The sequence below is a fragment of the Camelina sativa genome, chromosome 11 (assembly GCF_030686135.1).
Source record: "Camelina sativa cultivar CO46 ecotype springtype chromosome 11, ASM3068613v1".
NCBI lineage: Eukaryota > Viridiplantae > Streptophyta > Magnoliopsida > Brassicales > Brassicaceae > Camelina > Camelina sativa.
The window spans coordinates 4,650,868-4,665,181 of NC_141890.1; the positions used below are offsets into that span (position 1 = coordinate 4,650,868).

Here is a 14,314-nt window from a genome sequence, read left to right on the forward strand (position 1 = left end):
TTCAGCTCTTTTTCCTATTTTGTGAATATTATATTCGTGCGCCTATTTTGTTATCATCCAGACGCAAAAGAATGTCTTTTAGTCCATTTCTTCTTCAACTTGTCCACTTTCTGATGTAGTGTAGAGATAAGCAAGAATATAAATTAATGTTTCACATGCTTGTTGCTTTAGATATTGGGTAACCTTGTAGGTGGTATATTCTTTGAGGATATTTTGATTTACTTTTACTAGTTCGTTTGATAGAGACCTTAATAAAGTTTATATCTTTTTTTTTTCTATTTATATTTCCTTGTCCCCATGTGATTTTTCTTTATCCCCTTTTCTTGGAATTTACAAGCTTAATCAACCGAGAGGAAAAAAAATCTGCGTAGAAATCTTGTTACAATCTACTCTGTATTGAAATTACTTTCTGTTTAGTTTTCCTCGTATCAAAGGTTATACCCTCCATCTCTCTGGTATCAGGTATGTTGAGTTTCGTTGTTCAACAGGTGGTCGTCTGTAAAACCTGTTATAAATAGTCCGTGTTTCAGAATTTGTTTTCAGTTGTATGTTCCTTCCAACTTTTTTTCTGGGTTTGTAATGTTTTGAAACTGGTCTTGATATAACTGTATGTTTGATCATCTCATATGTTCATGATGATAGACTTTAGGGTTTTGTAATCCGGAAAAAAATAACCCAGGTTTAACTGTAGAGCTGTGTAGAACATATCAGTCTTCACGAGTTTTACTTAGTTACAACGCATATGCTCATTTCTTTAAAAGCTTTTCGAGTTGGAATTTGCTTGAGCCGTTTTTGGTAACGTGTACTCCTACAATAAGGCCAAAGCACCTGTTCTTGATGGTTCTCTTATTGGTTTAGATTTCTGAGCAGAAGCAGTATAAAGAGCATAGTGGTGTTGCAGTTTAAATGGCAGTATCAGCTGATTACAAAGTTAGGTTTCCTGAAAGTGGTGATCTTTACTCTATACTAGCAACTGAAGGGATTGAGTTCCTTTTGTCGCATAGTGGAGAGGTACCGCTTATGCGCTCCTGTTATTATATTGCAATATATATTGATATATTCGTCTGGTCCTTCATACTAAACTATAAGATCATTTCAATCAGGTGCCGTTGGAGTATATTCATGGGAAGACGATTTGTCTCTTCTTCTCTGCAAACTGGTGCAGGCCTTGCAAGGACTTCACTCCAGAGCTGGTAAAACTCTACGGGAATCTTCAGAATCGAGGAGAAGAACTCGAGATCATCTTTGTCTCATTTGATCATGATATGACTTTATTCTATGAACACTTCTGGTGCATGCCATGGCTCGCAGTTCCTTTCAATTTAACTCTACTCAACAAATTAAGGGACAAGTACAGAATTTCTCGTATCCCGTCACTGGTTCCTCTATATTCAGATGATATCTTGGTCGCTGAAGATGTAATTGGTCTAGTAGAAGACTATGGTCCGGAGGCATTTCCTTTTACTAAAAAGAGAAAAGAAGAACTTAAAGCCATCGATGAGTCCAAACGCATTGGAGGACAGTTGGAGAAACTCCTTACACACGAGTCCCAAAATTACGTTGTTTCCAGAAATGGAAGTAAAGTAAGAAAAACTGACTTGTAGACTTCAAATATCTGGTCTGATCAAAATGTTCCAAGATGATTATGTATGTTTATAAACCTTATGCAGGTGCTAGTTTCTAAACTTGTGGGCAAGACCATAGGGTTGTACTTTGGTGCACACTGGTGTCCGCCTTTTCGATCTTTCACTTCTCAGCTCATAGATGTGTACAATGAGCTTGCGACCACAGAAAAAGGCTCTTTTGAAGTCATCTTAGTTTCAACAGACAGAGACTCAAGAGAGTTTAACATCAACATGACCAACATGCCATGGCTTGCAGTACCTTATGAGGACAGAAGAAGACAAGATCTTTGTAGAATCTTCAACATCAAACTCATACCTGCATTGGTCATCATAGGACCGGAAGAGAAAACGGTGACCACAAACGCGAGAGAGATGGTATCGTTGTATGGATCCAGGAGTTTCCCGTTCACGGAATCAAGGATTGCTGAGTTAAAAGATTCTTTGAAGAAAGAAGGTGATTCGTTTCCAAGGAAAGTGAAGGATAAGAAGCACGAACATGAGCTAAAGCTGGATATGGCGAAAGCGTATGTGTGTGATTTCTGTAAGAAGCAAGGTAGGTTTTGGGCATTTTCTTGCGATGATTGCGATTATGATCTTCATCCTACATGCGTGGAAGAACAAGAAGCATCGTTGGTTTAGCAAAAGAGATAGTCGTCGTGATTTGTCTGAATGATATTGTAATATTTAGTAAAGAATAGAAGATTTGATATGTTCTGAAAGTCAATGGACACCTACTACGTTCTTCATTTTTGTTGTTGTTGTCAAGCAAAACTCAAAACAGAGTTAGGAATTTACTAGGATCAATATTGTAATTGTATGTTCTGTTTGTACAATTTATTCCGTTTTTTGGCAAAAGTATATTCTATATTTACATTTCCTTGCAAGTATATATTGAAAAAGAAAGTCTTAAATTTTTCAAACAAAAGTCAAATTATTTAATTTTCATTTGCATGTAATCTAACTTTTTAGTAACATCTTCTAGATTGTTGCGTGCAAAGAAAAGAAGCTGTTTGTGGGTAAACTATATAACACAATTGACGTGAAATGTGAGTAAAGAGAGGCGAGGAAGAAGGAGAGGCACTCAAAACAGAGAGAAAGAGAGAGAGAGAAGCAGAGTCAATGGATTTTTATAGAAACCTCTCTCTCTCTCTCTCTCTCTCTCTCATCTTCATTCCCCTTTTCCCTTCCTACCAATATTACAGACCAAGAACAATCAAACGGATCTTCTTAGAAAGAGTCACACCCAAGAACTAAAAGAAAACAGACCAATATATTTTGTTCATTGACATCTGTCTGCGTAGTGCTCTTCGATTGGGATGGCGAAGAACAGGAGGGACAGAGACGGAGGATTTGGCACGGATGGAGTGGTTGCTGTGGCTATAGACAGAGACAAAAACAGCCAAACTGCTCTGAAATGGGCTGTTGATAATTTGTTGCAGAAAGGCCAAACCGTCGTCCTCGTACATGTCAAGCCTCGGGGTTCCTCTTTATCTTCAAACCCTTCTATTAACTCAAACTCTGCTAGTAAAAACCTATATCTTCTCTGTTTCTGGTTCCTTATGCTTCTTTTATGATTCTTGTTTCCTTTCTCGGTAGCTGATGGGTTTGTATCTTTCAGAGATGAGCCAAACAAATGGTGATTCTTCATTGGTGTGTGGGGAACCAGAAGGCTCTTATAAACAGTTGTTCCTTCCCTTTCGTTGCCTCTGTTCACGTAAAGATGTGAGTCTCCAATCTTACGTAATATACAAATCTACCTCTGCTCTGTCTCTTATTATGTGCTTTCTTGAAATGGAACTTGTTCAGATACAATGCAAAGATGTGTTATTGGAGGAGTCAGATGTGGCGAAAGCTTTAGTCGAATATGCAAATCAGGTTGTCATTGAGGTATTGGTGGTTGGTTCTTCCTCAAAAGGTGGCTTTCTCAGGTGTGTTTAATCTTTTCTCTTTGCTGTGATATCTTTTAACCAGAAATGGTGGATCAGATGCCAAAACTTGAGTCTTATTGACTCTGCAGGTTCAACAAACCTTTAGATATTCCAGGAACCATCACGAAGACTGCACCTGATTTTTGCACAGTTTATGTCATAACCAAAGGAAAGCTTTCAACAAAGAAAACAGCTTCTCGTGCTGCGCCCTCTGTTTCTCCATTACGCATGCAGCTTCAACAGGCTAGCTTAAAGCCACATCCACCGTTACCTGCAACTACTAACACAAGAGGTTTTAAAAAAACAAAGCTTTTCAAAGTGATTCTTTCACATGTCAATCTCCTGCAGAATACTGAAACATTTCTGACTATATTCATATATTTTGGTTTCCGGTAGCTGAGAGACAGTCATTTGAGTCGCATCGCAGATCCCTTGACGATCAATCAGATTCCTTCAGGTGCGTATCACTCTTGTTTTCCATTTGACATGCTCAGAGAATCATGACTTAGACGATGAAAGTTCTTGGTTGAAAACAGGCCACCCTACACTAGACGAGGCTTGAATGGGAGATCATATGGAGACCTATCAATCCTGGATTCTGATGTATCCTTCAACAGCTCTGGAAGACCAAGCATTGAGCGCACCTCTCTTTCTTTGTATGACAATCAGGATCCAAACCGTACTCCTCCAAGGCTATCAAATTTCTCAGACGTTGACTATGGTAGCTTTGAGTCGATGACCATTGGACGGAGGTCAATGGATATAAGCTCACCAAATGCTTTCTCAACAGGCTCGTTTGAGAATGAAAGGTTTTCATCGGCTTCACAAGGAGTGGTAAGACTAATCTATGAATCTCCTTTTTCGGGTTACTTACTAGGAACTGCTAGATGAAAGAGGTTTTATGGCTGAGATTTGTAACCAGGATGATGTAGAGGCTGAGATGAGGAGGCTTAAACTGGAGCTGAAACAAACAATGGAAATGTACAGTACAGCTTGCAAAGAAGCTCTCACAGCAAAACATAAGGTATAATAGTTTGAGTAGTGTTGCTTTATTGTTGTTTCTCAGTTCCTACGATAAGGATTCAAAAGCGAATTGTTGAACCTGCAGGCAACAGAGCTTCAACGCTGGAAGTTAGAAGAAGAACGGAAGTTCGAAGAGGCAAAGATTGCAGAGGAAGCTGCATTAGCCATTGCCGAGAAGGAGAAAGCAAAGTCCAAAGCAGCAATGGAAGCTGCTGAAGCAGCTCAAAGGATTGCTGAGATCGAGTCCCGAAAGAGAGTCAATGCAGAAATGAAAGCTCTCAAGGAATCAGAGGCGAGAACAAAAGCCGTGCATGCTTTAGCAAAATCAGAAGTCAGATACAGAAAGTACTCCATCGAGGAGATTGAAGATGCAACAGAGTTCTTTGATGAGAAGTACAAGATCGGAGAAGGCGGTTATGGACCTGTCTACAAGTGTTATCTGGATCACACACCTGTGGCTGTGAAAGCTTTGCGCCCAGATGCAGCTCAAGGCAGGTCACAGTTTCAGCAAGAGGTGAAGTCTCTGAAAAAATTTAAACTCCTCAGGTTCATTCTTGGTATCTGACTTTAATCAAGTGCTCTTTATCAATTAAACACAGGTTGAAGTGTTAAGCAGCATGAGGCACCCTAACATGGTTCTTCTGCTTGGAGCTTGCCCCGAATGTGGATGCTTAGTGTATGAATTCATGGCTAATGGGAGTTTAGAAGACCGTCTTTTCAGACAAGGAGACAGCCCGGCCCTCTCTTGGCAAACAAGATTCAGAATTGCAGCAGAGATCGGCACTGTACTGTTGTTCCTCCACCAGACTAAACCAGAACCATTGGTTCACCGTGATCTCAAACCAGCAAATATCTTACTAGACCGCAACTTTGTCAGCAAGGTTGCTGATGTTGGCTTGGCTAGGCTGGTCCCTGCATCCGTTGCAAACACCGTGACACAATACCGCATGACATCAACTGCTGGCACGTTTTGCTATATCGACCCAGAGTATCAGCAGACGGGTATGCTAGGTGTGAAATCTGACATTTATTCGTTAGGCATTATGTTTCTGCAGTTAATAACAGCAAAACCACCTATGGGTTTAACTCATTATGTCGGAAGAGCCCTCGAGAAGGGGAATTTGAAAGATTTGCTCGATCCTGCTGTGTCTGATTGGCCTCTTGAAGACACAACAGAGTTTGCCAAGTTGGCTCTCAAGTGCGCAGAGATAAGGCGAAAAGACAGACCTGATCTTTCCAAAGTTATCTTGCCAGAGCTCAACAGATTAAGAGTACTTGCTGAAGAATCAACCCAGTCTGCAGTAGTCATTAACAGCCCCGGACCAACCCCCACCGTTAGTCAAACTTCTTCCCCCAAGTTGTGAGAACTGATAAACCAATAATAAGATATGCATTCCAAACTCGAATCCATTTACTCAACTCGCTTTCGTCTCCAATATCCGTTTGCAGGAATAGATGAATGGTGCTTCTGTCACCAGGCCTCGGGTAACCCCCGAAGTCTCACGTTTTGTTGTGACTGACAAACTGATCTGCACAAGAAAAAGATACAAAGAGGATACAATTGCAATCAGTAATACATGCTAATAAAACGGCCAACTGAATTTGCATGCTCACTGTATAATACACTAGTGTCTTTCCCTCGTAGAAAATGTTCAGATTGTACAAATGATTATAGTTAACTTACCATCTAGCTCAGGATTGAGGAAATTCAATGATGAAACTTTTTTTTTTCCTGCAACTTCTCTTACATAAAAGCCAACTTCTATAACACAAAATACATCAACTTCTATAACACTACCATAATCTTAAAACGAATGGATACTTTTATATCATTAATAAATTTGTAATGATTTTACATCAATGTCCCATCTTTTCTGTTACCATTATTACTCTGATTACCAAAAAGAATAAAATAGTCTTCGTCAAAGCTAATGCTCTTCTCCATCTATGTAAAGCTCACGAACCAATTGTTTATTCGCATGCGGCACGTTGTGGATTAGATTACATCGCTTCCACAACTTCTTCATCTCCTTTCTCTTCCTCAGACGGGATACTCTTATTAAGTGGTCTGCCACTCTTTCTCGCATTTTTGCCATTCAAGAGCTTTATTGCTTTCTCTAAAGTAACATCACCTGGTTCCATGTTCTGCGAAGTACCAAGTTATTATCCTCAATGAAAATGACAAAACTTTAACTCATTTACATAACATAGAAAAACAATAGATCCTAGCATATTGTGGATACCTTATATCCATATCAATATAGCACCAACATCTCGTAATAAATACTCCTCTTATTCTACCTATATCATACTCTAAGAAGGTATCATACAACAGTAAACAACTATACCTTTGGAACAGTAGCCATCGTGCGGCGATGTTTAACAGTAAATCCTGATTTACTAAGCCTCAAATGCACAAGCTGTCCATCGTCAGGGTGGGTTCCCTGGTCAAAAATCACACACCAAGTCGTCAGCATTTCAAAATGTTGAATTAGCCCAGCTAGAAATGCAATAACTTTAACCGTTATATTAATCTTACCAGTGTCAGAGGATAGCGTAATAATTCAAGAGCATTTTCAAGCGTAATGGAGTTCAAATCCTTAATCTGAAAATAAGGTTGCAGGAGAAATATCAGTTAAAAAAGGTAAGCATTAACCAGGACATAAATGGAACACATATGCGCACTGGACGTGTAATCAATATGGCTTCATTTATGTAAGAAGAGAAACATATATATATATATACATGGGCTGCATTTGCTCGTTTTGGTAAGTGCCCTGTTTTATCTGATAAAAACTCCAACATATATATAATTTTAACCGATAAGTTTAACACATATAATTTTAACTGATAAAAACTCCAACATACATGGGATGCATTTGCTCGTTTTGGTAAGTGCCCTTTTTTATCTTCACCGAGCTGTACATAATGCCCATAGGGGCCACATTTCAAAATAACCTGAACAAGGAAATGGATTCGGCAAATTAAATTTATAAGAAAAATTGTCAACAGAAAAGAGTCAGAACAGCGAGACCTTTTCACTGGTATTGGGATGAAGACCCAGCAATTTGGGCTCTTCTACGCAGGTACTCTTGGGAGGATCATCTTCATCTTCATCCTCTCCATAAAGCGTTCTAGCAACGAACCTGTATATGAAAGCTCCAATTATATCAGTGACCGTATAAATAATATAGATAGATAAAAAATTCAAAGAAAAACTTAACAGGTAAAATATGATGGAGAGAGAATACATAAGTAAGCATCTCAGGTGTAAAAAAAGTTAGAGACTCAACAGCCTGCGACTTACTTGCATGAAGGGTAATGATCACAACCGATGAAATACCCCGTACCAAACTTACTTACTTTGAAACTTAAGGTGCCTTCCATACAACTGAAACATGGAAAGAAGCCCAATAAGGGTCAACATACACTCATTTATACTATGATGGAACTTTGCGTCTTATTTAGGCCTCCTCTGTACATCACTAACGAGAAAATATATTTAGCATGGGCAGCCTTATATGAAAGCATGGGTTTCTTCAAATTCTGAACCAGAAGCTCTATCCTGAAATTGATTAGCATTTCTAACTTTGATTAAGTAGCAGATAAAAATGGTATGCAGACCTTGGGCATGTCCTACTGGGACCAGGAAGGAAAGAAAACAGAAAGTCCTCATATTTTTTTTCCAACATTTTCTCCACCTGCAAATGTATGATAATGTAATAAACTAACGAGAGAACTGTAGAACGAAAGTAGACTTCCAGAGTTCATTATTGTAAGAAGGTACCTGTGGGCGTTGGACATTTTCAACACGTTTACAATACGCACTGAATCGTGTCCAGTAGTCTCTTAGGAGACCTTTCCATTCAGTTACACCACCAGAAACGTTATCAAGCTGAAAGGATAATAATTCATAAGGAAAAATTGAGTATCTCATTTTGAAATATTGGAAGATAACTATGCAAATGTAGAAACTGCTATAGTTAACAGAGAGTCAAGTGAAGAATAAACTAAATACCCACCTCAGTCTCCATATCAGCAGTAAAGCTATAGTCTGTGATCTCAGTGAAGTAGTTGCTAAGAAAAGCTGAAACCTGGAAAGATAATTCAGAGGTTAGGTTACGTTGTGATGGTTGATATCTAAATCATCAATTAGTGAGATCATTTTTTTAGGAAAATACCATCCTCCCACGGAATTCCGGATACAAGGCTCTACTCTTTATTGTTAGGTATTTTCTGTCCTGTAAAAAAGTAAAAGTCAAAATGCTGCCAGTCTATGCCTCACATGAAAGGATGGGTATTGCTAACTTCAGAGAACGGGAGAACATCTTAACATTCAGCAAGAAAAAGAAGCACTCGTTCAATACGCACATACCTGTAAAACTCTAAATATAGATGCATACGTCGAGGGTCTACCTATCCCGAGCTCCTCGAGCTTTTTAATCTGAAATACATTAAAACATACAAATTATGTATCGTGAAACCTGGAGGCAGTAAAAAATCTCAGCCTCATGTCTGCACAACAACCAGATTCAGCACTCATACAAAAAGAAACTCCTTATCATTTGAACTGTTTAAGATCAATGCTTAACTTCAAGAATAATGAAAGCATTGTTTGGAAGCTTCAGTAAAAGCAATCTAGTTGAACAGGAAATGAGCTAATAAAGACTAAAATGTGAAGTGTCAGATTTCCTTACACGTCTCCTGATTAATTGAATCCTGACTTAAGAAAATTAAGTAAGATTTTTATAAAGAAACAAGGCAAAAGGACAGATCATCTTTGGAAAAAAAATTGTGTCAGTGTCCTCTTCTCATCTTCCTAATCATGTCCCTTCCACTTTGACTATAGAAACTAAATCACCATGACCGCTAATTCCAGAAAGAACCTACACTAATATTAACATATTGTAGAACTGGATCTTAAAACTTTTGACACAAAGGAAATGGGAGTGCTATACCAGAGACCCCTCAGAATAGCGTTGTGAGTGCTGAGTATAGTGCTGCTTGAGCTCCACTTCACCAATATGTAGCAGATCCCCATCCTAACAAGAGTAGGAAGACCAAATAAAGGTCCAGTATTTTCTAATGAAAGAAAAAATTACAGCCAGAAAGAAAATGAAACCACGGTACAAAGCTCAGCTGAAAAGAACAAGGTTGTGTTATTATAAATGGTACCTTTAACAAACTGAGAGTTTCAAAAGTTTCTTCACGCTCTCTATTCTGATCCTCATCTTTATTTTTGATTGCTTTAGCTTCAGGATCCTACAATATCACCAGGAGAAATAACAAAAACAACTTTAGCACATATCCAAAGAGAAGAAGGATCAAGCATTAGCTGATATCAAACAATATAAAAAATCCACAATAGGCAAAAAGCTCTGTCAAAACAAACATGCAGATGACAATCACAGCAATATGAAGGAACCTTTTTACGAAGAATTGCTCCTAAAGCCAAATCTAGGGAATCATCAGCACATGTGAGACATTATAAACCCACCTAATGATATAACTGCCAGGTAAACAACGTTAATATGAAATAGGTTGTACCTCGTAAACTGCCTGGTATCCAAGGAATTCGACTTTTGAGCATGATGATCTGAAGATAATGGATTCAGAGGCATTTCCAATATCAAGTTGTATCTGCCAAAGAAAAGAATCAGGAAATAATTGTAGATATATTAAAGATTCATTAATCAATACCCGATAGATGGGAAAATACAGTTACATACTCTCATTTTTCCTTTCTTTCTCTCAGTAAGAACCTACTTGACACTATACGCATGATTTGAAGTGAAAAGTAGCACATATATTACCTGCGCAATGGAAGCAGGCTCCATCTGACATGCTACAGCTCGTGACCATATCAAGGTATATAGTTTTAAAGAATCAGCGTCAAGCAGGCTAGCAATCATTGCTGGAAATGCATAGAAAAATATTGAGAGTTACGACAGTAAATCATATGGTAAATTATTGATGATGACTAATATAAATCCACAAATCTTACGGAAGCATGGTAAATTATTTACTTACACGGTAATCTACGTATATCGGTAGGTCTAATAGCTTCATGGGCCTCCTGAGCGTTCTTAACCTTTTTGAAATATTTACGAGGACTATCTGATGTATAATTCTTCCCATACCTGCAGATAATAAGTAATAGTTGCTACAGTTTTCTCGAGTCACACTGACTAACATAGAATAATTTCACAGATGCATTTATATGCCTTACCTTTCTGTCACCAAGGACTGTATATCTTTGATAGCTTCATCAGCTATCTGATGGGAACAAAAACAAATGAAAAACGGAACAAATCAGGGAAAATCAAAGTGAAGTTGTAACAGATAGCAAGATGAATCAGTCAGAAAACCAATTTCTGGAAAATCAAAACAAAAAGAATGCCCATAGCAGAAAATACACAATTAAAGAGATCACCCACATGTAAACCATCCGTCCGCATGTATGTTATAAGACCGGTTGATTTACCATCGGACAGTTGGACGCCCTCATATAGTTTTTGAGCGAGCTGCAGTGTACTTTATTATCAGAATATGCAGTCAATGAGAAGTGAACGAAAAAGTAAAAGGTTTCAGTTTCTCAACTCTCATGGTATTTGCTGTTGAAAAATGCAATTTATTAGCAGCATCCTGCTGAAGGGTTGATGTTATGTACGGAGTTGGTGGATTTTTCCGTGTAGTGCTTTTTTTAGTGCCCTTCACTAAAAAACCTTCAGATCTGATCCTTTGCTCAATGTCCTGTGCATTGGCTTCAGAGCTGATAGAAAGCTGATTTAACCTTTTTGAATCTAAACTGGTTAAGTGAGCTGAAAATGTGGCTGAATTATCTTTCCCTTGCACTTTGATTCCTACACTCCAGTACTCCTGAGGCTTAAATCCGTCAATTTCACTTTCTCTATCACATACAAGAGCCAAAGCAGCGGACTGGACTCGCCCAGCTGACGGGCAACCTGGTAGTTTCCTCCAAAGTACTGGTGAAATATTAAATCCGATTAGATAATCAAGAGCACGCCGTGCAAGATAAGCATGTACCAAGTCCCCGTCAATTTCTCGTGGGGACTGAAGTGCACTTTTTATTGCTGACTCAGTTATTTCATGGAAAACAACCCTTGCTACTGTCATACTTTCATCTAAGGCACCCTGCTGCTGCAACATCTCTATGATGTGCCAGGCAATTGCCTCTCCTTCACGATCTGGATCCGACGCAAGAATCAAATTTTCAGCTCTGAGGAATAAGGTAAACAAAATGAGATAGAGAAGCACAATCAGAAAAACCATAGGAAAGAAGTAGTTCATATCATCTGAAGCTTGAACCAGTCACAAATCTCAATAGCTAGACAGCCCAATGTCACACCCGGAAATTATTCTAAAACTATGGAATAGACGATAACAGTAACAGCGAATTTATAAAGTAGTGAAATAGCAAGAAACCGTACCCATTTAATGCCACTTTTATGCTCTTAATATGAGTCCAGGCAGAAGATGGAACTTCCCAAACCATGCTAAAATCATCATCTGGCCTCACTGAACCAGACCTTGCGGCCAGGTCCCTGATATGACCATAACTTGGCAAAACCTCATACATGTCACCAAGATAACCCTGAATAATCTTTGCTTTTGTGACTGACTCAACGACAATAACAGATTTTCCACTTGGCGGATAAAGCGGTTTAGATGCATTTTGACCTCGATGCTCTATGGTGTTCTTCATGTGTTGAGGGACCAGCTTCTGTTTAGGTGCATTGCTTGCTTTATGCGGTTTTTTCGACTTGGAATTTGATGGAGCAGGAATTCTGGGCTCCTCCACAGTGGGATTTTTTGCCACCTCCTTCTGAGAACTGTACTGTTAGGTAAACTAAGCAAGGTTAAGACTATTATGTTACTAAAAATATTAAATATTAATACCGTAGCAGATGACGACTTCCGATTTCCAGAACCAGAATGTTTTGGCTTGAGAACACTTTTCGGACTCTCTTCAAGAGAGTCCGCCTCCAAAACTGGTACAACTGAAGAAGATTTATCTTCGGCTTTCTTGCTTTTAGGGGGCCGTTTTGTTTTGATAGTAGTGACTTGATTACCACTACTAGCAGGTGACGCTGCAGAAGATAGTTCCACCTTGATGCCACTGCTACCATCACCAATAACTGGTTCAATAGAAGTCATCACTTCAGCTTCCGAGGAAGCCAAGACATTAAGCTTCTTTCGGGTCTTATTAAATTTCTTGAAACCTAATTTATTTCCACCAGCCTTGTCATCGCCACCAACGATGTTATCCTTAGTTCCAGTATTGGGGAGTTGAGAAGAATATTTCCCACCTAGCTCCTGTTTTTGTGCATTGCCTGCTTTTGTTGAGTTCCAATGCTGTTGTTCCGACTTGGAATTTGATGGAGTAGAACTTTTGGGCCCCTCCACAGTAGGATTTGTTGCCACCTCCTTCTGAGAACTGTACTGTTAGGTGATATAAGAAAGAGTAAAACTCTATGTTTTCCCAAAAATTTACAAGTTTAATACCTCAGCAGATGAAGAATTCCGATTCCTGGAACCAGAATGTCTTGGCTTGGGACCACTTTTCAAACTCTCTTCTACAGGGACAGCCTCCAAAATCGATTCCGTTGATGAAGATTTATCTTGGACTTTCTTGATCTTTGGCCGCTGTTTTGTTTTGACAGTAGAGGCTTGCTTAGCATTGCTAGCAGGTGAAGATACAGTTGAAAGTTCCACCTTGATGCCATTGTTAACATCTCCAGCAACTGATTCAGTAGAAGCCACCACTTCAGCTTTTGTGGAAGCCAAAACCTTATGCTTCTTCCACTTCTTATTAAATTTCTTGAAACCTATTTTATTCTCACCAAACTTTTCAACACCACCAACAACGCTATCCTTAGTTCCAGTATTAAGGACTTGAGAAAGATATCTCCTCGTCAACGGTCTGAAACTATTTCCAAAGCACCTAGAAGTCGAAGTGCTCCAGTGTGCTGCATAACTAAGGGAACCAAGAAGACTTAGATGCGAAGGAAGTGCAGAAGCTAACTTAAGACAACTTGCAGTTTCCCTTTTAAACTGAAGCTGAGATACATTTCTATATACTCTATCGACCCGAGCTACTGAAGAGGAAGAGCAAGCTGGGAAATTCTGAATCGCCCTGCACTGCAACTGCAACAACAACAAAGAAAACACAAGTAATCTCCATGTGTTATACTGATGAATTTTCAAACGCTTATACATAATATAAACAACAAATTGAAGTTTCAAAGAAACGAATTCGACTCCATTTCAATACTAGAAGGACGAAAGTATAATAATTTAGCCATAAAGAAGAAAACATTAAATCGAGAATCTAACAATTCAGTATCCCTATCAGCGGGAAGAGTCGAAAACACAAACCTTAGCCATGAGAGGACGAAGAGATAGAACAGAAGTCGAAGAAGAAGAAGAAGACTTAGCAGCGGCAAGAGAGATGGTTCTCTGCATTGAGAATACTCTGCTTGATTCAGAAACTTTTCAAATCGTACGGCGGAGAGTGATTCCGTAGCTTTTCATAAAATTATCGAGCAGAAGAAAGAAGAAAGAGTTTTCGTTTAATGGCGGAGAGATTCTTAAGGGTTTACTCAGTCTCTCTCTGGGGTTTATCTGCTTAATATCCCGGGTCGGGTATGGATCAGGGTTAATTGGATCTCGGGTCGGTCATCTGCTTTAGTCAAAATAGATTGCGGGTCGAGTATT

At 38.9% G+C, this 14,314-nt stretch overlaps 3 protein-coding genes across 8 annotated transcripts; 2 read left to right on the plus strand and 1 right to left on the minus strand.

Moving 5' to 3' along the window:
- Window positions 1-169: 169 nt before the first annotated feature.
- On the plus strand, window positions 170-2,480 carry LOC104721715 (putative nucleoredoxin 3). Its single transcript, XM_010439761.3, has 4 exons — window positions 170-462; window positions 859-1,011; window positions 1,104-1,583; window positions 1,671-2,480. The coding sequence occupies exons 2-4, from the start codon at window positions 907-909 to the stop codon at window positions 2,262-2,264; spliced, it is 1,179 nt and encodes a 392-aa protein (XP_010438063.2). The 5' UTR covers window positions 170-462; window positions 859-906; the 3' UTR covers window positions 2,265-2,480.
- A 197-nt stretch (window positions 2,481-2,677) lies between these two features.
- LOC104721716 (U-box domain-containing protein 35-like) lies at window positions 2,678-6,314 on the plus strand. Of its 3 annotated transcripts, none has more exons than XM_087473205.1 (10): window positions 2,678-3,149; window positions 3,244-3,347; window positions 3,432-3,553; window positions 3,643-3,845; window positions 3,950-4,010; window positions 4,090-4,387; window positions 4,476-4,577; window positions 4,662-5,090; window positions 5,176-5,936; window positions 6,026-6,314. In XM_087473205.1, the coding sequence occupies exons 1-10, from the start codon at window positions 2,942-2,944 to the stop codon at window positions 6,033-6,035; spliced, it is 2,298 nt and encodes a 765-aa protein (XP_087329331.1). In that variant the 5' UTR covers window positions 2,678-2,941; the 3' UTR covers window positions 6,036-6,314. The 3 variants fall into 3 exon arrangements, with proteins under 3 accessions (XP_087329331.1, XP_087329333.1, XP_087329332.1); XM_087473207.1 differs by having other exon boundaries at window positions 2,790-3,149; window positions 5,176-5,910; XM_087473206.1 differs by lacking the exon at window positions 6,026-6,314 and having other exon boundaries at window positions 2,798-3,149; window positions 5,176-5,982.
- Window positions 6,315-6,381: 67 nt separating this feature from the next.
- LOC104727644 (uncharacterized) lies at window positions 6,382-14,189 on the minus strand. Of its 4 annotated transcripts, none has more exons than XM_087473201.1 (23): window positions 13,976-14,189; window positions 13,103-13,744; window positions 12,497-13,027; window positions 12,028-12,422; window positions 11,177-11,816; window positions 11,014-11,100; window positions 10,806-10,852; window positions 10,607-10,716; window positions 10,390-10,490; window positions 10,124-10,216; window positions 9,752-9,838; window positions 9,535-9,618; window positions 8,952-9,020; window positions 8,758-8,817; window positions 8,599-8,670; window positions 8,364-8,471; window positions 8,201-8,277; window positions 7,884-7,967; window positions 7,611-7,722; window positions 7,445-7,534; window positions 7,116-7,181; window positions 6,925-7,020; window positions 6,382-6,721 (listed from the first exon to the last, which is right to left on the minus strand). In XM_087473201.1, the coding sequence occupies exons 1-23, from the start codon at window positions 14,060-14,062 to the stop codon at window positions 6,578-6,580; spliced, it is 3,882 nt and encodes a 1,293-aa protein (XP_087329327.1). In that variant the 5' UTR covers window positions 14,063-14,189; the 3' UTR covers window positions 6,382-6,577. The 4 variants fall into 4 exon arrangements, with proteins under 4 accessions (XP_087329327.1, XP_087329330.1, XP_087329328.1 ...); XM_087473204.1 differs by having other exon boundaries at window positions 12,028-12,419; window positions 12,497-13,024; window positions 13,976-14,117; XM_087473202.1 differs by having other exon boundaries at window positions 12,497-13,024; window positions 13,976-14,117.
- Between the last annotated feature and the right edge of the window lie 125 nt (window positions 14,190-14,314).